Source organism: Perissodus microlepis, chromosome 20, assembly GCF_051167445.1.
Source record: "Perissodus microlepis isolate ML-2025 ecotype Zambia chromosome 20, ASM5116744v1, whole genome shotgun sequence".
NCBI lineage: Eukaryota > Metazoa > Chordata > Actinopteri > Cichliformes > Cichlidae > Perissodus > Perissodus microlepis.
Window position 1 is genome coordinate 10,178,147 of NC_140480.1, and position 25,396 is coordinate 10,203,542.

Consider the following 25,396-nt stretch of genomic DNA (forward strand, 5'->3'; position numbering starts at 1 on the left):
AGTCTTTAAGGAGTGTTTTTATTACTGCAGTGCAGCAGCATCTAAAGTTAAATGTGACGCAGCTGAATGAAAGCTGAATGAAAGGTCACAAGTGTATGTTAGCAAGAGAAAAGTAAACAGAGGCTGTTTTTCAAAAGAGGGCCTCGGTCTAACAGTAGGACAAGGATAAAAAAATAAGTCAGAGATGGCAGCGTCCTGCAAAAGAAGAAGAGCGACTCCTCTGGGAGCTTATGTTTGACCACCAAACGTCTGCGACTGTGGCTGCTTTCGTTCACCGCAATCAGATTACCCATGTGCTAACTTGAAATGAAAGGACAGCAAAATTGTTGGCTTGGGTTGATGATTTGGAATTGAATGCATGAGCAACTGAAAGGCTTCCAAGGGGGTTTTGGAAGTGGAGCCACTCAGACTCAGATCACAACAGAATTTAATGCACCAGTGGCCTGCAATTACCACTTGTGGCCACAGAGGCTCCTGAAAGCCAAAAAGTAATTTATTGCTTCAAAGAATTTCTTAAAGGATGACTCCAGTTTATTCATGTTTGCCGCTGGAGCTTGTTATTTTCTGCCCTTGTTCTCAACAATTACTTACATAGTTATTACACTGTCAGCATAACTGAAGAATGCCAGTGTCTTTTCCTTGTGGTAACTCTAGGAAGGATGTCCAAGTCACAAACTGTTACATTCAACACATAGCAGCTATAATTTTAAATCCAGTGGGCCTTCAGTGGGCAACAAGTTTATAAGATTCAGTCAAAATGTGTGAATAGGTTCGTGAAATTTAGGCACCCTACCTTGTTTGAATTTGGTGGATTTCCAGTTTCCTGTTTGTTGATCACTCCCTTGAAGTCTAGTTATGACCACCTCCACTGTGCACTCAACAATTTCTCCCCAGACCTTAAATTTGTGCAGAGGAAAAGTGAAGTTATGTTTCAAATTGACATGAATTTCACACGGAGGTGGTGATGAGAGAGCAGAGCAATTTTCTGCAGTTTTTAGTGGAAAAGTCACTGTTCCCAAGCCCAACGGCTTCGTGTTAGGCTGTCAGTGCAGAGCCCAAAGAGGCTGAGGAAAAAAATTCAGCAGGAACGATCTGAACCGTGAGGTGTGGCAGCGTAATATATGGCACATGTGCAATGAAAAGGTCTTTTGGTCACATGAGCATAGCGGTCTGGCTCACATAAATACAAAGTACAAATGTTCAGAACAGGACTTCTACTGAAAGGTTTAAAAATAGCAGCCATGCTGAAAACAGCCCAGGGGCTTACAGGAAGACCTTGAACCAAATTTAAATCACGACAAGCTTTTTGATTTTACAACCCCAAGTCTGAAACTTCTGAACTTTCAAAATTACCTCTCATAGATACAAGTCACAGGAGAAATCATGGGTCAGTGTACCAAAGTAGTGCTGTGTGATACTGAAATGCTGGTATCGATTACCAATACCGACACCAATATCGCTACTTTAAACTTATAAATGCAGCTTATGAGTTGAAGCATCGATTTGCAAATTCTGAACACATTTTAACAAGTTAACACAATAAAACACAGCTTTCAGCTTTTCATCAGAATCCAAAATGGTAAAAGGCCTGTATTTGTATAGCGCTTTACTCAGTCCCTAAGGACCCCAAAGCGCTTTACACGCTCAGTCATCCACCCATTCACACACACATTCACACACTGGTGATGGCAAGCTACATTGTAGCCACAGCCACCCTGGGGCGCACTGACAGAGGCGAGGCTGCCGGACACTGGCACCACCGGGCCCTCTGACCACCACCAGTAGGCAACGGGTGAAGTGTCTTGCCGAAGGACACAACGACCGAGACTGTCCAAGCCGGGGCTCGAACCGGCAACCTTCCGATTACAGGACGAACTGCCAACTCTTGAGCCAAGACTTTATTTATCCCCAAGGGGCAATTAAGTATTTTGAAACTTTTTTTGGAGATCTGAAATGTAAAAGTGCCCATCTCGAAAGCACTTTGGATTAGCTTCTGTTGTTTAAATGTGCTGTGGGCTGTAAATAAAACAGACGTGACTGTCAAAGGTTCAGACATTTTTCATAGTGCATGTTTTGTTTAACACAATTCATTGGGCTACACACTGAATTTGGAGGATAGAAACAAAGTATCTTATCATGCTGGTATCGATCTGATATTAATACCAATAGCAGTATTGGTATTATTGATATTTGGATTGATCCGCCCAGTTCTTTACCAAAGATACACTACACTGATCCCTTAAAAAATGCCATAAGCAAAAAATAAAAACAAAAACATTTGGGTGTATTTTCAAGGAAGCCTCATTCTCTCCACCCCCCCCCCCCCACCCCCCCACCCCCCCCAAAAGAAAACAAAAAAACCCCCCAAAAAAACCAAAAACATGGCTGCCCCTGGGTTATTATTTAAGATGCATGGTCACATAACTTTCAGTTGCACCCCACAGGACCTAATATATACTGAACAGAGACTGACTGTTATTACTTGTATACATTTTTAAACTGTTTTTCTTCCTATTAGCACTGGTTAATATTCTTTGTGCTTACAATTTTACTGTGAGACAAAGTGCAAAGCAGTAAATGAGACTGTGTGCTATCTGCTTAATGGACGAGATCCTTCTAATTACAAAAATAAAAATGAAAGATAATAGGCTCTGATAAGTGTTTTTCACAGGAGTTTGCAGGTGATAACAGTATAGTTTGATGTGCAAATATTGTTAGAGCAATTACATCATTATTAAACACGTTGAGCTAATCAGGCAGAGACGGATACATGTTTATTTAAAATAAATTTTGATAGGATGTGCTGTCGTGATGATGTCGCTGTGATGTCGCTCAGATTTCTTTGGCCAAGTCCTCTAATATCCTCTTCATCTGGAGGAGAAAAGGGAGAAGGAGGAAGAGATGGAGGTAAGGAACAAATGAGACTGCTTTGAATCCATAAGTAGCTATTTCCTCCCAGCGCCCTGCATAATTTTAACAAATCCATACAAGGACGTGGTCTTGTTTGCACAAAGTAAAGCTCATTTGAGGAACATGGGAATGTGACAAAAATGTGCATGTTGAAGGTAACATCTGTGCATGGGTGAAAGTACACAAAAACACTCCCTACCTCTGGCCACGTGATAAGCCCGACCAGCTTTCCTTCGTCTGCAACAAACAAGGTTTGGGATCCGAGTAAACTCAGTATACTGTGGGCCTGAGAACACGCAGAGGAAAAAAGGGTTAATGAAAGCAATTTCTCAGATGAGATCATAAATATTCATCTGACGTCCTGGAAACTGCAGGGTTTTTTGTTGTTGTCGCTGTTTTGTTTCTTTCCCGCTGTTTTATCAGACAAGTTGCAAATAAGACTTTTTTTTAAATTATATGCCCTGTGGATCAGATTGTCTTTATCTTCACATATTTAAGTAACCGAGTGTTTAGAGTGTTTTTCAGCCATCTGTTGAATCTAATTTTAATTTGCTCTCATCTGGCTTCATTTTTTGTCTCTTCCAACTTAACGAGAGAAATATCCTGCTCTTTATGTGCTAGGGTAATGTAATCCAACAGTATCTGTCCACTATCATTTGTTAAGCAGTGTAGTGGGGGTTATTATTTCTGAGAACAGCTGCCTGCTTATTTAAAAAAAAAAAGTCTGGCAAGTCCCCCAAAATAATTGCATATTGTTGATCAGAAACACAAGGATTTGGGTTCGCTGTGTGCAATTCAAACATCTACTTCACTCTAATTGGCTAGAAAGCTTTTTGTTTGAGTGTGCAGCGAGAGAGGGAGAGAGAGAGAGCACCAGTTAACAGGGCTTTTAACTGTTGGCACTTGGTTGCTGGTTGTTTGATTGGTTGGTTTGCTGTGGGTATAAAAATATTTTGCAGGAAAAAAGATGGTGACAGCAACAAGGAGCAGGCAATGCCAGAAGGTGGAGGAAGTGTAGTCTCCTGTTGCTGTAGCAGCTGATGAGTCAGTGAAGCACACGTGCCACAGCCTCTGCTACAACTTAAGGTTTTGTGAGGAAGGGATGAGGATGCTTTTGCAACCCAGCAAGATAAACCCTCTGCGCAAGCTGCAAGTTCACCTGCCAGAGACAAACCTGAGCTCACAAAAGAGATTCACGATCTCATGAGTTTTGCTCCTTGCTTGAATAAAAGTGTTGTGCATTAAAAAAAAAGGTTTGTTGTATTTATATTTGTGATCTAATCATCAAAAAAGTGAGATTTTCTGGCATTCTGACTGCATTCTTTTTAGGAGAACAACAGCAGAGAGAACAGGTGGAGAGAGATGAAGAGTGTGGCAGGTGGTTGAGGCACTCTAAGAGCTAGTGGAGAGGATCAGATAGACACAGATAAAGAGTTAACACAGTTCAGTTTATCCATTCAGAAAATTTGCTCATTACTTAAGAGAAGCAGGAGATGTGAGACCAGGTAGGTCCATTTTCAGAGACAGACTGCATCAGTGTTTTACTCATATCTAAATATTTCAAAACTAAGCTAGCTCCAGTTGCTTTTATTTTCAATTTCAGTCTGTGCATAAATGGAATAAAATAGTGAATAAAACAGCTCATTAGTTATTAGCTGTTTCCAACTGATTATGCTATGCTCTGCTAACTGCCTCCCGGTTTGTGCTTTGAAAAGTGTGCATCATCCTCCAGTTCTCAGAAAGTGATAAACAGGATTTCTTGCAATTGTTGGGCCAACTGTTGCTTTAAATCAGTGACTGGTAACGCTGCCAGTTCCATTTAACAAAGGGCCCCTACCTCCTGAACAGTGTTGTGAGGTGATATCACGATGGAGGTTTGGTAAATGCAGCATCCTTCATCCAGATGTTTCTCCGGACTCTGCACACACACACAGTTTTCTATTGCTCATAAACATGAATCAGTAATTTGGAGTAAAATGCAACAGAAATATACAAAATCAAATGTTTATTTATTCAAATTTTAATTGGTTAAGAAAAATATTCATGGTATAAACTCAAGTAAGTCAAGTAAATGCCTTGATTGGTTTTATATTGTACTTGCATAACAACACTAGAAACTAGAAAATTTAAATGTAATTTTGTAATTACAATACAGTCAACATTTTGGGCAGACATTGTTTTTCACAGCTAAGCATGACCTGGAATTAATACCAGTAGGTTCCATTTTCTTGAAAAACTGATTTCCTACTTTTAACAGTTTATCGTAATCCTCTAAAAAAAAAAGAAAAAAAGAAAAAAAAGAAGTATTTTTCTGTGAATGGAAAATCCTTTAAAGTGGATGTGAGTTGTCATGAAATGAGCTCTTCCATCAGTTCGCAGTCCTGCCAGCACATCCTACTTCAATCATCTTTTTTTCCCAGCTGTTTCACATTCAGTCAATGTCAAATGGATTGCACGGACACGCTCTGCTTTTTAAACGGCTGCTTTTAAACACCCCCCCCCTCAGTGAACTCTCTGTCTCCATTCAGCCTTTTCACCTCAGTCTTCCAGCGACGCAGGAACGTCAGCAGCTCTGATCGCAGGACAAACCCCAGCAAAATCTGTGACTCTTCAACAAAACAGAGGAGAGAAAAATCTATTTTCTTTGCCACAGTCGGTGCTGCAGTTTAAAGTGCACGCAGCTCTCTAGTGGCTTTGAGTCATCTGTTCCAAACACAAAAATTCATCTGTGCAACTGCTGTCGAAAGGCTCAGCTGCCCAATTGACTATTTTCTCATAATTGTCACCTTCTCGGGGAAGCACTTTTATGAAGCTGAACTGCTGCAGCCTTTAAGATGGCTACAATTTTTCATCATTTTATTTTACTTTCAGTTGATCTTTGTGATGTCATACCTGTGCGTGCGCTTTCGACCAGCATGTATGTAAAATTTAAAAGCAATAAAATGAAGAAGAGATAATATAGGCAGACGATTGGAGTGAATTATGATCAAATACATTTGTCCGCTCACCGTAGGAGTCTACCACAGGGATTTGCATTTCAGTGCTGGTTCTGACAGCTTGCTCAGCCTCCACTGGCCCAGCTGCTTTCTGAAGCAGCACCGATTTCACCGCAACCTGTCCGACTGGTGTGGATGGAAGCCTGCAAGAGAGATGAATCGTGTCACACCTGGAGAAAAAGCAGCAGTGCTTAAATTAAATGATCAATTCTGAAATTACATAATAGCGGCTGCCAAGAGATAAACAGGAACGCATAAAGGAGAACTGCAATGCTCTGCTTTTACTGATGAATTTGGATCACTTACACCCCTCATACTCAGGATGCATGTTGTATAAGAGCTGGTTGGAAGTCAGACAGTACAGCTGCTGCTGTCAGGGCAGTGATGTAGAAGACCTTTTGTTATTCCAACAACACTTCATCTGGCAGACATAGGCTGATCCATGCGTTGTCTGAACTTACCAAAGTGGTGTTATAATATCTGTTAGTCCTGTGTGATACCGTCGATTTCGGTATCGATCTGATACCAAATAAATACAGGGTCAGTATTGCTGTTACTGAATAATTAGTTAACACGACAAAATACACTTTTCAGCCTTTATTTATTTTGAAACTGGGTTTCTGGCACTTTGGGTCAACTTCTGCTGTTTAAACGTGTTATAGGTTATAAATAAAATATATCTGAAAGTGTGACAGCATTAAGCATGAGAAAGCATTAAGGGCTGAAATCCTGTGTGGGTGGCAAACAGATGATGATCCAAGTATAGACACATAAATCTTTGTTAAATCTGAGTTCATTTGGATTTTCATCCTAATTACAGTTCTTAGCAGATATATGATTACTGACATTCATAGCCTCTGTGCCCAGTTTCCAGATATTGTCAGTGTGGGTTGTCATGATGAGTTTCTGTTGTGTTTTTTGTGGCTGACTTGGTTAAAGGATTAAATTCATTGTTGTGAGTGTTTTGATTCTGATGGTCGCCTGTGCTCCTGGGAATCAGAATGTAGGGGAGACAGGTTTGTTGATTGTTGATTGGTGAAAACGTCTTGATGCATTCTCAATCATCCAGGAAAGTAAATCTCCAAAAATCGATTCTGTTCATCTGGACGTAGCGTTTTGTGGGAGAAACGTTTCGTCACTCATCCAAGTGACTTCTTCAGTCTCAGCTGACTGCAGGTTTCCCCAATCTTATAAACATCCAGAACACCCTGGATTTTGTTGAGAAGGTGAGACGTCATTATTGAGGCAGATGAAACCATGGTCTCGTACGACGTTACATCTCTCTTCACTTGCATCCCAGTCACGGAAGCGTTGGAGGTAGTCCGTAAGAGATTACAGGATGACACCAACCTCAGCAACAGGACCACTCTCAGCATCGACCAAGTGTGTTTGCTTTTGGAACTGTGTCTTCATTCCACCTACTTCACATGCAAGGGTCAGTTCTACAGGCAGAAACATGGGTGTGCCATGGGCTCCCCAGTTTCACCCATCGTGGCCAATTTGTACATGGAAGAAGTGGAAAAGAGGGCTTTGCTATCCTACCCTTGAAACCAATAGCCATTGGTTCAGATATGTGGATGACACCTGGGTGAAAATCAAATCCCAGGATGTATTACATTTCATGGATCACATTAACTCGGTGGACTGACACATCAAATTCACCAGGGAGGATATGAAAAGTGGCAGGTTAGCCTTCTTAGACTGTGAGATTTCCATCAGGAATGGGGGACATCTAAAAGCTGGCGTGTACCGTAAACCTGCACATACGGATCAGTATCTAAGGTTTGACTCTCATCATCCACTGGAGCACAAACTGGGTGCCATCAGGACGCTACAACACAGAGCAAACACCATCCCCACTGACACAGCGGCCAGGGAGGCAGAAGAACATCACATCAAGAAGGCCCTGAATAAATGTGGATATCCCAGCTGGACTTTTGTCAAAGCTGGAAAGGCACCTAAAGAAAGCTCCAGCCGATCCAGGAGAGAAGGACAACCGCTGCCCAAGCAAAAACCTGTAGTGATCCCGTACGTGTCAGAAGTATCGGAACAGTTGAGACGCATTTTTTCTAAACACCAGGTCTCTGTGGCTTTTAAACCCCAAAACACGCTGCGCCAAAAATCGGTCCACCCAAAGGATCGGGTCCCCGACACAAACAGAGTAACATAGTGTACGCCGTTAAGTGCCAGGAGGATTGCCAGGATTTATACATCAGGGAAACCATATAATGTTATTACACACACTGCTCAGCTAGATGCAAAAAACCCACAATCAGCACCACAGTCAGAGGTTTACTACAGATTGTCAGACGGCCTTTTGTGTTTACTTACTGAGGACTTGCCTTCTTCAGAGAGGGAAGGTGTGGGAGCCTCTTGCTGATGGACAAGGCATCATAGAAAGATGGGCGTTGGCCAGAGCGTGACAGGGCGTTGGCCAGCAGAGTCGCCAGGAGGATGGGTACAGCATGGGTGAACTGACCAGTCAATTCTATAGCCACGAGAACTGGGGACAAAGTGTGTGTGACAGCGCCAGAGAAGGCTGCTGCACCTAAAGCAGACAAACCATATGATGCACTTTGAATTGTTGCTTTGTTAAATTTAATGCCACATTTCAGCAAATTTACTTAAAAACTTAAAAAGTTGAAAAGCATGATGATGATAGAAATTAACTTATTAGCTAAAACTGGATTCAAATTGTAGCTCTAGGAAAATGTTAAGCAAAATTTGAAGTAAACTGATTAATGCAGGCAAAATTGTCCCTTTCAGACATTCAGGCAAAAGTCAATGCGAGTGTAAAATATTAGCACCAAACTACAGCTGGTCAGGTTTTTCTACCAGCAAGTGCGTAGCCTCCTGGGTTTACAGAAGCCCACTGCTGGCCTGGAGTCACTCCAGTGGAAGACAAATAAGCGGCTCCTTCCCCAATCAAACGGCCAATAGCTGCCCCTGGAAAAGAGAAACCAAAACGACCAATAAGAAAGGGTTTCTTACTTAGTAGCTTTGCCATGTTAGGCAAAAGACGGCTTTCACTCCTGCAGATGGGGGATGCAGTGAGACAGACTTGTTATATCGAAATTTAAAGTTGAAACACTCACCATAGATGAACACTGGCATGAAGTATCCAGCTGGCAGAGGCAGGGTGCAGGCGAGGACCAACATCCACATCTCAGACACAACAGACAAAGACACAGAGCATCCAGAGGAGTCACATCAGGCTGTGTTTGCACTGCTCTCATTTATGCACAAATGATTCCATTATGTGCATTTGCATTTCACATTTAAATGTAGAAATGAGAGAACTGCTCATTGGTTCCTGCAAAAGTGACTATCAGAAACTGTTCTCAGTGCAGAAATTTTCTTTTAAACTCATTTTCTTTTTTGTGCGTTTCCAAGGTGTTCTGTCTTCTTCAAACACAAATGAGAAGAAGAGATGTGTGGACACATAATGGGACTGATTAAAACCAGTAACTGGGCTATTACTTTAATAGCTGTTAAAGGTCAAAAACCCATTCTTTCCACCCGCAGTGTTGGTATGACTGAGCATCAAGCATCACAAGACATTTCATCCTCAAAGGTTAAACAGCCTTTAGTTTGCCTATTCTATTGTGAAAATGTCAATTACTGTATTCCAATTATGGGTTGCTGTGACCCAGCAGAGAGGAACAAGAGGAGTCGCAGCCTTCTTAGGATTCCTAGACAGATAAAAAGATGATTTCATTGACCTTTGCATTGCTGTACCTTCATGAGCAGAAAGAAAACCAAAGAGAAGTAGACAGAAGTCCCTGATGAGCTCCACTCCAACAAAGGCTCCAGCTGCTCGGAGGTGTTGTGGGATTGTGAGGTCCACTGCCTGCTATCCAGGAAAGAAGTGAGGAGCTCCTTCATGGTGTACTGATTAAAAGATTAGTGATATTAGTATTACTACCTCACACGTGCCATTATGAAACAAAAACAGACTGATGCTAACATTGGTCCTCATTTACAAAGAGTGCGTTTGCACTGGAGCTGGGCGGATCGATCCAGATATCAACAGTAACGCCGGTGTTGGTATCGGATCGATACTTTGTTTCAATCCTTTAAGTTCAACATGTAGGAATTGTGTTAAATTATTTTCTAAGAAATAAAAAATATAACTCAATCAGGCATTATGAAAAATATCTGAACTTTTTCGTGTTGACTGTCACGTCAATTTTACTTATAAACTATAGCACATTTAAACAGCAAAAGCTGACCCAAAGCACTTTATAAAAAGGCACATTTGCATTCCAGGTCTTAAAAACCCCAGTTTCAAAATACACGAAAAGCTGAAGTATGATTTTTGTTGTCTTCTCTAATTACAGCCACAGATTTAGTGGCTGTTAAAATCAGAAAATGCAAATTCACGATGATTCATCTCATAACTCATTACACGCTGCTTTTACCTACATAAGCTGCCTTTAAGTTAAAAGTATAGATATCAGTGTTCGTATCAGGAATTCTGGCCCTGTATTTGGTATTGGATGGATACCAAAATTTGCACACAAATCTGCATGTAAACTGTGTGTACCAATATTTTTTAACATTAATTTTTTGACCTTTATTAGATAGCACAGTGGAGAGCAGGCAGCAAAGGTGGCAGAGAGTGGGGAAAAACAAAGGGCCTCATGTTCGAGCTGAACCGGGGCTGCTGCCTAAACTGGTAGTTTTTCATGGAATAATTAAGCAGTGGCTCATCAATGTTTTCTGAATTTGTTTGTACCCTATTTATTTTTTTAGATCTGCTTCAGATGCATACAAACAAACGATGAAGGCCTTCTTATAAAATTTATTTTAAATCTATTTGTTAATTTATAAATGTATTTTTTTACTCGATTGGAAACACTTTTGAAAGATTTTCCTGCATTTTCCTGTTGGGCACTTCATGTGGAGGTAAACATGTTTCCTGTTGCAGAGACATGGATGAGCTGTAGCTGATGGCATGCAGATTGCACAAACCTGTTGGTTTAGACTGATTCAAAACAGGCCAGTGTCCACGTGCACATGACCGTCATTTTCAGATGCACTACCTCTGCTAAGAGCATTTCTATGTTGATATTCATTCTGATGTGATGGTGATATTCAACAACGGCATCAATTAGCGTCTTTGCTAGCTTAATGGGATTATTATGATTTGAAAAAAAAAAAAACAGCAATCAGAGTCAATCAGAGCTTTTTAAATGGAATTAGGGAACAAGAAAAGTTTCTTCTTTATGTTAGAACTGGGAAATTATTCAAGAAGCTTTGTGACGAAAATCTCAGTTCTGAGTTACTGAGATTAAATTAGATATTGTGAGCTGACACTCTGACAGAAATAAAAGTGAAATAAGCCTCTGTGGTGAGTGTAATAATGTCTAAGGAAGAGCAAAATAATGACAAACACAAACAAAGTGTTTGAGCTTGTAATGGAGTTAAACAATCTGATCAGGCTCAGATCAAGTGTTGGAGTGAGCGGTGAAATTGTTGCAGACTATAATTGTGGATTAATAGTTACAATTTATAGGAGGATGAGAGCAAGGCAGCATACACGGGAGTGACTCAGAATAAAGTGCATTATAATGAAGGAACATTCAGACGAAAGCAACAGCGTGACTCACTGCAGTGTTTATGTCTTTAAATGCTGCTGATGCCCACCTTAGAAGCCATGTAATGACCAGCAAAATGGGGAAACGTCAGTGATGCCAGGAAGAAGACAACCATGCCTGAGTACAGACCCTTCCTGCAAAATACAGGCATTTGGTTCATTCCATTAGCTTTTAAAGTTATCTGTCCGACTTCTAAATAACCTGAAATTTTTTCCTATCTACTCTAGTCGATGCTTTCAGTGGTTTAAAGTGTGTTACTCAACAAATATTTGCTTCTATCTGGAAAAAAAGGCAAATAAGTTGTCAACCAGATTTTACAGCACAATTCCAGGTTGCAAAGAGCTCTCACTCTGTCGTCAGCATCTTGGCGAAAACTGGGTTTGTTTTAGTGAAACGCAGGATCCACCTGTGGCAGAAGAGGTAGCAGCAGCTCACAGCCCCACACAGCAGCCTGTTTTCAGACAGTGACACAAACCACAGTGAGAGATGAGAGGCTAATTTTAATCCAGGCAGCAACAGACTATCGGAAGTCATTACACTTGGAGAAGTCATGGGAAGGAGGAGGAGGAGGAGGAAATGGTTGAGATGAGACTAAAAAAATTGGAATGCTAATTGGTACAGCAGGAAAAACAGCTGGTTTTCATTGTGACTGATATGAATACGAATGCCAGAAGTCAGGGATTATCTGTCAGACAGAGAATAAAAGAGGACCTGTTTGATTATGCAGATACTGTCAAAATAAACCTACCCCAGGAAAGCAAACAGCAGAATTTCCAGCGGGTAGAAAGGTAAAGCATCGGGGAAATTAGTTCTGAACAAGGCCTGGAGAGTCTCTGTGGACATAAAACAAATTGCATCACTTCAATCTCCCCCACAGCCTTTCAGGAGTTAATATACCCTCACATTACTGAACTCAAAATTTATTGGATTTTACAGTCTGCCAGCTTAAATGCTTCCACTAACTTTGCCAAAGTTGATGTTTGACATGGCGAGTTATTATATAGCCGTCAACATTACTGACAACAGAAAGAAATAAAATCAGAATTTAAAAAAAGAAAATATTTCATTTAATTAAGGATTTACTTCAACATGAGACATCTTCATGATAAATACCATGAGAGAGATGGAGAGTCTGTTTATGTCAGACAGTCTGGCACATGGGTTTCTGAGAGATCCATGTCGTCAACATGATCAATAGGCCTCTGAAAAAGCTGCAGTGACATACATCTTCTGCCCACTGGTGGATTATTGGTGCACTGCAGGCAGTAAAGGAGCTGTCATGTAGACAAAGCAACAGGCCACACAGTCTCTTCTTTGAATTCAGGTGTTTTCAGTCCAGTTACCACAGGCTCAGAAAAATCAAGCACCTATCCACGCAGTCTGCTTTTACAAACACTGGTAAGAGAACAGGTCGTTCTGCAGAGCTCACTGAATTCCAATGCTCCTCTTAAGTGGATGCTGGATGCTTAAGTGGAAGTGAATGATCAATGTAAAAGGAAAACATGCTAAAAAAGCAGAAAGTAAAGCTAGACAACGCAAATAACCAGGAGCCACTAGGAATGATTTTACAGAAAACTCTGGGAGTGGATAGACTCTGTGGTCGACTTGGCAAAGGTCAAGGGGTGACTGAGACAATAACTATAAAAGGACATGAGCCTAGAGGGAAACAGGTGGGAAAAGCAGTGGGGACAAATCAGGGATGACAAGGGAAGTAGAACCTTTAGCAAGGCACAGGGGACAAACATCTATCAAAATAAAACAGGAAGTGGCAAGACGAGCAACACCAAACACAGAGATTGAGACAGGCAGGATGAACTGAAACAATAACTTAAATATAAACAAAACCAGGAAAACTGAGGGAAAACATAAAGCAACTGTAAACGGTAAGTATTAAAATAACCAAAACTAAGAGGTCCTTAACTTAGAAAAACTGGGACAGCAACCCAGGACCATGACATGATCAGCTGTCAATGGTACTATTGCACAGTGGAAACAGGGGTCACCAAGTACTAAAGGCACACAGTGTAAAAAAAAAGTGTCCAACGCTCTGCTGACTCAGTAACAGCAGACTTCCAGATCTTCTCTGACATTAACATCAGCATAAAAACTGTGCGGTTGGAGCTTCATGGCCTGTGTTTCTACAGTTGAGCAGCTCATGTAGGTGTAGCGTGTAGGCCCAGTATAATCTAGGACACTTGTGTTTAAAATGTCATTATTTTCCTACGCAGTTGTTGGTGTTAAGTGGTCCAGCTTTTAAAAAGGAAATAGCACAGTGTCCTTGTAAGTCTGACTTCAGTAAAATCTCAGCTCTTCAGTCATTATCATCTTATTATCTTGGACTTGTTGCTGTGAGGAGCTGTTACTGTGGCCTGATTATTGAGCTGTTAGCTGCTGGAAAGCAAGTTTATTACCCTAACCCTTCCCTGCAGGAATTTGGTGTTTGGATCCAGTTTGAATCAACACGCTGTCTGGCTGTCTGGTGGAAGGCTGTGGATAATTAATAGATTTGGACCCTCTGCACCACTTACTCGACGTACTGCTGAACATTTTTCTCTGACATCTGTTTCAGCTCCACTGCCCCAAGCACTGATACAGAAAAACAAGGCGTGCATTCATATTAAGCTTCTCATTTTAGAATATTTAGAGTTTGATTGAGTGAACCGTGTTCTTCTTTCTTTTTTTGGCCACTGCAACACAATAATTTTCCATATTTGGGGGGAATTTCTTCTTCTTCTAGGCTTTATTTGGCTTTTTTTTCTGTGACTCTAAAGTAAACCCTCTACTTGTAGACTATTAAAGGAGTGGTGTTTAGTGCATCCATCACCTCCATCTCCACCCCACACTGCTAAAAGTCGGAAGGTCAACGCCCCACAGGCTGCTGAGAAGAAGCATGGGCAGTAATGCCTCAGGGCGAAGTGAGAGCTCATCACCTCCACAGAAAACAACACACCTGCAGGGGAAGAGGAGCAAAGACAGGAATAAGAGTAAGGTGCATTTTGCATGCGACGGCAGTAGCCCTTTCTACTGTAAACAGTACAATCTTTGGAAGGCTGTAATAAATAGTGTTGTCTGCATCTGTGCCAACAGAAATAGGGGTATATTTGAGGTGTTAATAGACCCCCTGCTGTTTTATGTAAATTGTGACATTTTGAGCTTATCCTTCAAGCACAAACCTTTGGCAATGAACCTCCAGCAAGGATGCAAAAGAGAAATGGAGGTAAGAAGATCAAAATATTAGGCGGAGAGGTGATCAAAGGAGGAAGAGGTGAGGGAGGACCATATACAAACACGATGGGGGACCAAATAGGGCTGAGGGAGGATAAAAGGGAACAGCAACTTTGTGAAGCTTGCAAAAGGGAAATCAAAGGCAGAAAAGAGCATTACCTGAGTAACTGTGCGAAAAACAGATTTCCTGTGAGCAGATACATAAAAAGTTATTGATTGTAAAGCTCAACCTGGCTTTCTCACCGCCAATGGGAGCTCCGAAGCAGCTGGCTACCCCGACCCCGGCAGATACAACCAACATTTGTCCAGCTGCTTTTTCCTACAAGAAACACATGCTGTAGTGTGTGTGCTGTCTCTTTTTTCAGACTTTTATGCTTTAAAGAACGTAGCAGGATTTCATTTATTGTTTTCCAGAGAAGCATTTCACACCCCGTTTGAGCCCATCTGAGGTCCCTTGCTATGATTCAAATAACATGGCCTCCAAACAGTGGAAGAATCAAACGCAAAGCTCTTAACATTTAGATATCACTCAGGCCTTAACAAGCATGTAGAGCCTATGTTCTCTTATTGTGTTTCCTGTAAAGATTACTGTCTTTACTGGAATTATTTCAGTCCTTCGATGTGATTCATTTTTTCTGATGTGTCAAAAGCTGCAGTTCCTCAAACGGCCACTCGTGGCTGGCTCCAAAACACGAGTCATCCTCCATAGACCATCATGTTAAAACACCTAAATTTAAAGTATAAACCAAAAATGTTTGCAACCTGAAACAAGAAGCAATTTTAGTTTAGTTTTAGGAAAACTGCATGAGGGTTGAAGTTTGCATGATTTGCTTATGGCAGCTTTGGCTGAGAGGTGGAAGATGACACTGGCCACTTACAGCTAGCGCATTTTGGCAAGGCTTCACCTCAGCACTGATCTGGACCTCTCAAAAACATTTGTGTCCTTTTGAGCATTTTTAATGGAATTATCTGACAAATAATGGGCTGCTGTGCGATTAATATTTCTAGACTGTCCAGGAAGACTGTAGACAAGTTCTAGTATTTTATTTATGCATCACTTACTTTTATTTCACTTAGCACTTATTTCAGCACTTTCATTATCAGGTATCTGTTACAGCAGTTAGGCTTTGATCTTAACCCAAGGATTAGATGTGTTGCAATGAGGTAAGCAGACAGAGATGAAGATGGATTGGCAAATAGATTCTGAGTCAGAATTATTTGTCCAAACAGATTAGGGGTCCTATTTACAGCAAAATGATGACATCCAGTGTTCACACTCCTTTTGTTTTTTACTAACTTCTAAATCTCTGTCATTTTAGCCACTAAATGGATTTATATAGCACCTTTCCACTCGTGCTGAGCACTCAACTTTCTGTCTCACTCAACTGTGTCATTCACCCGATCAAACATTTATTTAGGCCTAAGCACACGTACTGCTTTGGAGACAAGTAAAAGTTCTGTATTTTGTGCAAAGACACTTGGATTGGTGGACTGGAGGGGTCAGGGATTAATCCAATGACCTTGTGATGGGTAGATTACCTACTCTAACACCTGAGCTTCAGCTGTGCCACTAAATCATCTCTGGCTTTGTTTGCCTGGTGTTTGGTACTTGATGTGCAATATATGGGGTTTATCAAAGCTTTTCTCTTCTTTTTTTTTAACTGAAAGGTTTCTGGGCTTAAATATCAAAAAAGTTGAATTAAAATGTGCTTTATTTCTAACATACACAGACTGTTTTAATGTACAGCATCCTTTTTAGTTACTTCTCTGTGCTTTACCTTCTTATCACGTTGTATGAGAGAGCAGAGATTGCTCAGGTAACCTCCCACCATGGTGGAAAGATGCACAAATGGACCCTGATGTTTCGAGGTAAATATACAGAACCGTCACAACAAATCAGAAAACACACCATTAGCAAAATGATTACATTACTGCTGCGCATTCTGAGTAGCAAAAAGACATGCTGAGTCATCTTACCACTTTGCCCAGGAAAACAGTGCTGCCAGCAGCCAGTGTACAGATGAGGCCCAAGAACTTGGAAAACAAATTAGTGAGAGACAAATAATGCGGCATTTCAAATCCCGCCAACATGGTTCTCACCTCTGGTATCCCTGAGCCTGAGAAGATAAAGAATTGGGATTACAAGATTGAGTTTGAGGTACAAAAGCAATCACAAAGGCAAAAAAGACTATTATTGGTAAATACGCAAGAATGATTTTTGAATAATTAAATAGAGGGGAACGGCAAGGCAAGGATTTCTTTGGGACTTAAAAAGACAATCAACACAAAATAGGCAAGCTGAAGATGAACTGTGTTTCAGTGTTTGATTGTAAAGGCTATATCTGCACAGAGGGATTTTGGTTGCATAAGTCAAACCAATTTCTCCTTTTTTATGGTTCAGCTGAGATGTCTTCTTGTTTGCTTTGTTTGCAAGTAAGAGACCAGAGGGGCCAGTGGGCTACAGTACAGAGCTGCACTGCGAACGGTGGACAGATAGAACACATGGTCCCTTAGATGTGCTTTATCCTACATCCTTCATACTTCATACAAGATTTCTGAGACTGCTAATATCATAGTTGACTTCTTCATATCTCATTTGACTGTTTTTCAATACCATTTATTTTAGATAGACAGAAAGACGTTTCCAAGAGAAAAAGTGGGTGATGAAAAATGAATGTTCACGTTCATTTGTGCTCATTTATCTTTTTTCTAAGACTATAATGAAGATAAAAAGGTTTAATGTCCTTTCATATTACGGTGTGGCCGCACAAAATCATCTTGGATAATTAGCCTTTCTAATCTTATGCCATGTTGTAGCCAAACACTACATAACTTCCACGGTGATGATCACTTGTAAGTGAATGAATGGCAAAAGCTTGCTACTGCAATACTCATTAGCTCACACACATCCACATTTGGTAGAGACTCAGTGTTTGCTTAGCTGTCACATCTAAAAAAACTGGTGCTTTAATGCATGGGCTCACAATTTTTCCAAGTCTGTCTTACAACAATAATCAGGTTTGCATGTAAATATATGGAGAGTTTTTCGTGCTGTAGTAGTTCCTGTTGTTCACAATAATAATCACTTTCTATTGACTTTTAACCCTGTAACAAGTGTTTGAGACCTCTATATCATTAGTGTTATTGTTTTGTATGGTTATGTTAAAGTTGAATTAAAAGTATAAATAAATAGTATAAATAATATAAATACATTCGAGTCTGAATCTAGAGGCATTATGAGGCGTTGATGATACGAGTTGTAAAGAAAAATCAAGTCTTTTTAGTTATAAACATCATCTTTGGACACAAATAGTTTTGCTTTTTCTTTCAGTTTTGACATGGACACCTTTGTTTTAGGTAAGCTTGTTGATTAAAAATGTTCTCACAGAACTAAATTGCATACTGAAGAACGTTTCAAGGAAGGGGTGTTTTCTGCTAGAGCTTTGTTTGTAGTGTGTGGTCACTATCCCCCAAGCCACAATCTAACTAAGATAGATTTAAGACCTAAAATAAAAACTAATTCCCACTTTCTTCAACTGTGGACTTGGATGGTTGCAATGCCATGCTCTCAGAATACAGAGAAAAGCAGCACAGCCTGTGAAAAAACACCTGAACTAATCATGTTTCCTGCTTGTTGCTCAACAGACCTGTGGAGAAAGGACAGATGTTGTGGGAGAATGATGATGCAATGGCACAAATGCATGCTGGGTAAAGAGTCCAGCAGAGAAACTGCAGCAAAACATTTCCTTCCAGCATCGTATAAAGCCACTGGTGAGCTGCAAGAGACACGAGAGAGAAGCACTGATTATTTGTGTGCTTTGCTTACTTAGCTTGTGTGTGTGTGTGTGTGTATCCACCTCGCAGCAGCTTCGCTACACTGAGGTCCATGAGGAAACTGAGGATGGCAGTCAAAATACCCAGAGCAGCGTAGCCATACCATTCAATCCCACACACTGTTCCCAGACAACACCTCAGCTTCAACAGCAGCTCTAAGGAAACAAAAAGGTTTAGCATGTCAGAGCAACAGCGTTGTGCTGAGATGTTACAGAGGTGGTAAAGTTAAAAGGTAAAGTTCACAATTACTTGGAAAGCTGTGGAGCATTAAAGTTTTACATTTTTCATCAGATTGGATTCAGTTCAGTTTCGATTCAGCAGTTTCCAGAGTAGATTTGAATCTTTTAGGTTAGTTTGCATTGTTTGATTCCAGCCTTCAAGTTGTTGCCTTTGTATTAGATTGTACAAAACAATCTGAAAATACAAACACTTGGCTCACAAATGATCATATTAAGAATAGGCCAAAACTAAGGATATTTTTTTTTCTTCATCTTGTTTTGTTCTACTTTTGTTTGTCCACTTGGAGTTAACCTCTTAAATGGTAAATGGCCTGTATTTGTATAGCGCTTTAAGCCCCAACGACCCCTGATACGGGGGCAAAAGGCAGGAGATCAGGTAGGCTTGGGGCTTAAGAGGTTAATAATAATAATAAGGTATACTTTATTGATCCCCGTGGGGAAATTCCTCTCTGCATTTAACCCATTCCCTCAGTGGTGTATCCTGGGGTAATCAGTTGTTTTGGGTCTCACAACATCACAGACCCTTGCTCAGGTGAGCCAGCCGGGGGTGATCAGGCCCCGACTTGCATACCAGTAGCTACCAGCGGATCAGCCCTCTTAATCCACAGCCACCTTGTGGCTTTCTATGCCGCTTCACACACAGCCTGGATGGCATTCTTTTTGGCTGCCCCAGCCACACCCAGCCAGCCGAGGACTTTGCAGTGATCATCCTGCAAAGCCCCTGGATCGCAGGAACGCCAACGATACCGACCATCGCCCGGGCCTTCGGGCAGCTGCTGACATGTTCTAGGGTGCCTCTTCCAGAACACAGGGGACAGACAGATTTCCCCCACACTTGTGTATTCAACTACGGAGCTGTGCACAATCCTTATTTTTTTAGATTTGTGCAAGGTTTGAGGCAGATGACTTAACTTAAACAACACCTACAGAATCGCATAAGCTAATATTGAAGTAAGCACCCATCAGAACAAACACTAATATGTTCAAACATGCTGTACTTAAGTAGAACTACAGACACTAGTGCTAAAAAACACTCCAGAAAAAGCTGAAGTACTGATTCAACCTCTTTACTCAAATACAAGTGAAAAAGTACAGGATCTGAAATGTACTCAAAGTATAAAGTAGCTCTTTGGAGGATGTTTCTACCACATATATCTGTGTAAAGGTAACAGGAATATTTTTAGCACTAGTATTTTTACCTCTACTGCAGTAAAGAATGCTTTTACTTACTTCAGTATTAGCACGAGTGGTTCTGTAGTTGTTGTTTCAAGTTAAGTGACCTGACCCAAGCCTTGCATGAATCTAAAAAACAAGGATTGTGCGCAGCTCTGTGGTTGGATACACAAGTAACAATGAAATCAAATGACAGTTTAGTATAACTGAAATAACAGAAGTATAAAAATATAATATGAAAGTTAAATCACCAGATGTATAGTATGAAATATAACAGCAACCGGTTATACTTGGGTATGAGAACTGAATATTAATGAGATATCAAATCAGTAATTAGGATTCAGTGTTGCACCCTGTCCTTAGAGCAGAAAATACATATTTAAAAGATGTGATAATATCTTATCAATAAACTCTGTTATTGAGTTCAAGATTCTGATCAATGTATGACTTTTCAGATTGAGGTCAAACCAAACTGGAGCTCCAGCATAAAACTACATACTTGATTAAGATTGCACATGGCTGCTCTCAGATAGATTGATTGCATCAGTATTGATCAGATTATAACGATTTTCCAACGTCACTCTGACCTTTGACAACAGCACGGTGCCGTCTGCATGGTTTCCATGGATCCGAAAGGAGCGGGCTCTTATTATGGGATGTGTCCGATTGATTTTCTTGCTCCCAGTTGTTGTTCTCGCCATCTGCTTTACTCCTTCGAGGCTCATCCGGGCTCTTCATTTTGTCTTGAAGTGTTTGCATTGCAGTGTGACTAATGCAATTACAAATAAGCTGCTTGAATGAAGATAAAATACTTACATGTAAGACAAGCAGACTTACCTTCAAGCCCCAGTTGAAGTAATATGATGTGTTACAGACAAACGTCTGTGTGTAGTACATACAAACTGGTAGCTGGTTGTCAACTGACCTCTGTTAATGTGTTATTATTAAGGTGATGGGGCAGTCACGGCTGAAAGGGTAGCTAATATTAACTCTTTGGGGGAACATGGGTATGTGCCCTTCATTTGTCTGGACGTGCATGATATTCAGCTTTTAGGTAAAACAAAATATGCTTAAAATACACGTTCCACTGTGTAATTTATGAATTATCTGATAACTTTAGCTATTAAAATCTGATAAATTTAACTGGTTAAACTAAAAATTGTGATTTGTTAGATATATTAGATATTCAGTGTCTATTTTCCAAGGTCAGAGAGGACTTAAAATTGTAAAATGAATGATTTTCTTCTTTTTTTTTCCTAATAACTTAATGGTCCGACTTTTAAGAACAACATTAAGAATATTTTATTATATGATATGATATTATATTAGATTACATTATATGGAAATGCATTCATTTAAATATAAACTTGAAGGTAGGTCAGTTGAAAATCAGTTTTAATCTGAGCTTTTGTTACTGCAATAACTTTACAACTGCAAGAATTGCAATTAAAAAAAACTATGACCTTGCTTAGAAGAGTGATTGTCTTTAAAGGCCCTGAGAACCAGAAAAAAACGTTTTGCATGAAACTGTCATTGTGAATTCTCTTAATGTCCCAAACTTTGCAGGAAATGCAGGTTTAGCTTCAACAGGTTGCTGAAGGTCAAGGTAATCATTGTTCAGTCCTGGAATACACATACACATGTGTGCGCGCCCACACACACACACACACACACACACACACACTTTAAATCAGCCCTAAGTTAATGGCTATCAGTTATACATCCAATTTATTCTTTCATCTGTTTTGTTTTAAAAAACTGAAGTATGCATTGTCTCTCTCTCTCTCACACACACACACAATTACTCAGTATAAAACTTGTTTCCATGGGAACAGCACACTGAGGTTCCTAGAGAGCCAGACAGAGAGACTACGCTACTTTACTCAATGACTCCTGCCGACTTGAGAAGTTTTCCTCACTGTCAAATAAGTGAATAAACCAAACAATTTATTCCTTACAGTTTCTGAATCCTGAAGCTGAAAATGAATGCACTTGCAAATATAGATAAAGCTTTATTTGAGAGTAAAGTCACAAATTAAATGACCTCAGTTTATTTTCTTTGTGAGGCTGAGGAGAGCTGCTTCTCTGTGATAAACTGAGGTTGAAAATGTTTTACTTACAGCAATCTCGACAAATGACTTCTGCCTACATAGCTATGTTTTCATGGAAATACGATAGGTTAATGAATGAAAACATGTTATGACCTTCAAGCACAGCCACAGTCTGTTACAGTGGGATCTGTCTGCAACATTAACAACCAGCAGCTGAAACCGGCAAAATCATACGTGCTGTGTGTGTGTGTGTCGCAGGTGACATGGTGTCACTAGTTAGTGAGAATGTCATGCCTGATCATTGTGTTTTGTCTATCCACACTCACTCTGACCCACATACTGAATATATAAAAGTGGTGATCATCCTGCATGACTTGACTGTACTAATTTACTGTTAATTCAGCTGTAAGCCTCAGACTAAACAACTGGTCTAAAACTAAGAAACACTCAAGTTAAATTTAAAAACAGTTTTTAAAAAAACATCCCCGTTCTAAAATGTCATGTGACAATCTGATTCATAAAGACTTCAAACGTTCGACCAGAGATATATTTGGAAGTATTTGTAAACCTTTTCAGAGTCACTGTGCACAGGCTCCAACATGTATCCACGAAAATGCCCACAAAGAAAAAAAGATTATGCTGCCTCTCCTTCGAGGTCTGGCCAGCCAATCGCTCCAGGAAAAACAACCATGGATAGTGTCTTATCAGTCCACAGGACATTACAGGAGAACTCCAACCTACATGCAAAAATTAAACAAATTGAAGAAGAGAAGCTTCAACTGGAGGAGAAGTGCAAACAATTGGAAGCACGAAATCAAGAGCTGGAAAAACAACAGCAACGCCAGCCTTACACAAAAATTATTAATGAAGCCTGGGAAGGAATGTTTGGTCAAGCACGAGAGAAGATTTTGTTCCTGATGAAGGAAAACAAGAAAAAGAGTGCTGAATTAAAAGAAACGTCTGCCCAGCTTCAACACAAGAATGCTACTATTGAGGAGATGCAAAGGGATCTCGAAAACATGGAGCAAAAGAATCAGGTGCTCCGAGGAACGCTCGATGAAGCTATGGAAGAAACTGTACAAATCCTCGGACAGAAAAAGGAAGAGGTCACACAAATGCAGGACCAACTCGAAGGCATAAAGGAAAAATACAAAGTGCTGAAAGTCAGGCTAGATGAAACAGAGTGCAAAAATAAAGAGCTTCTTCAAGAGAAAGAGCAACAGGAAGAAGAAAAACGTATTCTCCAGGACTTTGAGAGAAGAAATCTAAAACTGAATGAATTTTGTAATACAATGAAAGACAGAAAACCTGAACTGGAAGGAGAAGTATTGGAAAAACTACGTTCAAAGATGCAGCATAGGATCAATGAAATGGCGAAAAAACACTCAGAGGTCATTAATGAGATGTTGTTGAACAACTTGAAGTGCGAAAACGCTGAAATGCTTGCGCAAAAGCAACAACAAGAGCAAATAAATGAAGACCTGCAGTGTAAGCTTCAAGAAATCACAAGAAATGAGCAGTTAGAAGACATCCACAAGAAAAAACAACAGCAAAATACAGACATGCGCAAGGCAAATCTAATGCAGGAGTCAACATCCAAAGACCTGAAAGAAAAGCTTATAAAAACACAAGCATCATTAAAAGAAACGGAGCAAAGATGCCAGAAACTTGAGAAGGAAATTGAAGAAACAAACGATCAGTTGAGAACCCTCATCCTGGAGAAAAAAGAGCTCATGGAAAAGTACCTGAAAAAGAAGAAAAGGCGCTGCTGCTTATTCATGTAGCCTCGTCGTCCTCCACCTCTGTTCCATCTTAATTTTCACCACTCCTCTCCCCCTTCTCCCTTTCTCTCCTAACACCTCTTCCCTCTCTCCTTCATCTTTTTTCTTTTTTCACCCTAACCCCCCAACCAGTCCCGGCAGTTGACTGCCCCTCCTGAGCCTGGTTCTGCCGGAAGTTTCTCCCCGTTTAAAGGCAGTTTTTCTTCCCCACTGTCGCCTAGTGCTTGCTCAGAGGGGATTGTTGGGGCCCTTTTTTTTCTTTTTATTACCGTTTTCCTTTATTTATTGATTTGTTTTTATTTTTTTTAACTTTTCTTTTATGTTGTTTCTTTATTTACTTGTTTAACTTTTTTTTCCAACTTATGTAATAAAATTATAAACCAATTGAATTTATCCTTTGAGTATTTTATGGTCATGCCTTGTCCTTTATGTCCATCCTCTACACTGACAGTATTCTGTTTATGCTGTCTTTTTTCCACACAGGATAAAGTTGGTGTGAAGGTTTCAATCTGTGAATGAATCTAAGCACCATCACCTTAACTCTGTTACTCTTTATGTAACTGAACTCTGACCGTGAGCACCACAGCCACTGCGTACCAGTCACAGGCACTTTAAATCCATCACAGTAAACCAGTTATTTTATCTCAGTTTGTTTTGCAGCACATTTCACAACATGAAAAAGCATAATGTCAAATGTACAGACTCAAAATCTGATTTAAAAACATGAGGACTGACCTGTAAGCTTTACATTTACAGTTTATCACATACCACTGAGCAGTTCTTGAAAGCCTGTGTGTTTGTGGACATTTGTTGAGCTAATAGAAATGTTGCATTTGAAATGACTTACAACTTAAAAAATATGACTCGCTTAATGCTCGCTCATCTTGTGTAGGGCTAAATAGATGCTGACGGAGTGCAACCGTCCTGCAACTGTTCCGATGTTGTGCAAAATAAAATGAATAAATAAAAATGCCGGCCCACTTTAACCCCTGGCTATGCCTCTTTCATCTATTTTCATGCGACATCCCCTGGTGTTTAATAGGGGAACAGGACTGACTCGAATGTGTTAAACCAAAAATAAACATGTTTTGAAAATGTACAGAGGAAAAAGTACTGGTATTTGTTTACAATCAAAAGTTGACAGATACATAAATTCCTAAGTAAAGTGGAGATACCTGAAAATTCTATTTAAGTACAGTAAAAATTTGTACTTCCTTACTTCTCACTTCTGCTGCCTATCGAGCCCGCTTGTCGTTTTTTGAGATTGCGCTACAATCACCTAGAGGTGGGACCGAGTCATTGTTTTGTAAGTCTCAAGTAAGTCTCAAGTCTTTATCTTCAACTCACAAGTCAAGCCTCAAGTAAAGTCAGGCAAATCAGAGTCAAGTTTCAGGCCAAAACAGACAACTCTCAAGTCAAGTCCTAAGTCCAAAACTTTGAATTTCGAGTCCTTTCAAGACTTTTTTTTTTTTTAACAATGTTGCAGTTATATGTTAAATGTAAATAACAGACCATGTGTTCTAACTAATTCTGAAATTACACCTCTATAACATACAGCTCTATTAAACTTTGCTGCAAGAATATTCT

The 25,396-nt window shown here is 40.1% G+C and overlaps 1 protein-coding gene across 1 annotated transcript; it reads right to left on the reverse strand.

The window, feature by feature from the left end:
* Nucleotides 1-2,372: 2,372 nt before the first annotated feature.
* On the reverse strand, nt 2,373-20,702 carry clcnk (chloride voltage-gated channel K). The gene is given in 20 exon segments (XM_084917579.1): nt 2,373-2,871; nt 3,110-3,196; nt 4,748-4,828; nt 5,448-5,518; nt 5,919-6,049; nt 8,238-8,454; nt 8,742-8,852; nt 9,002-9,071; nt 9,645-9,797; nt 11,556-11,640; nt 11,856-11,957; nt 12,255-12,339; nt 14,331-14,456; nt 14,975-15,050; nt 16,510-16,587; nt 16,709-16,848; nt 18,379-18,507; nt 18,589-18,720; nt 20,565-20,675; nt 20,678-20,702. Coding segments are annotated over 20 exon segments (2,049 nt in total). The 3' UTR covers nt 2,373-2,832.
* Between the last annotated feature and the right edge of the window lie 4,694 nt (nt 20,703-25,396).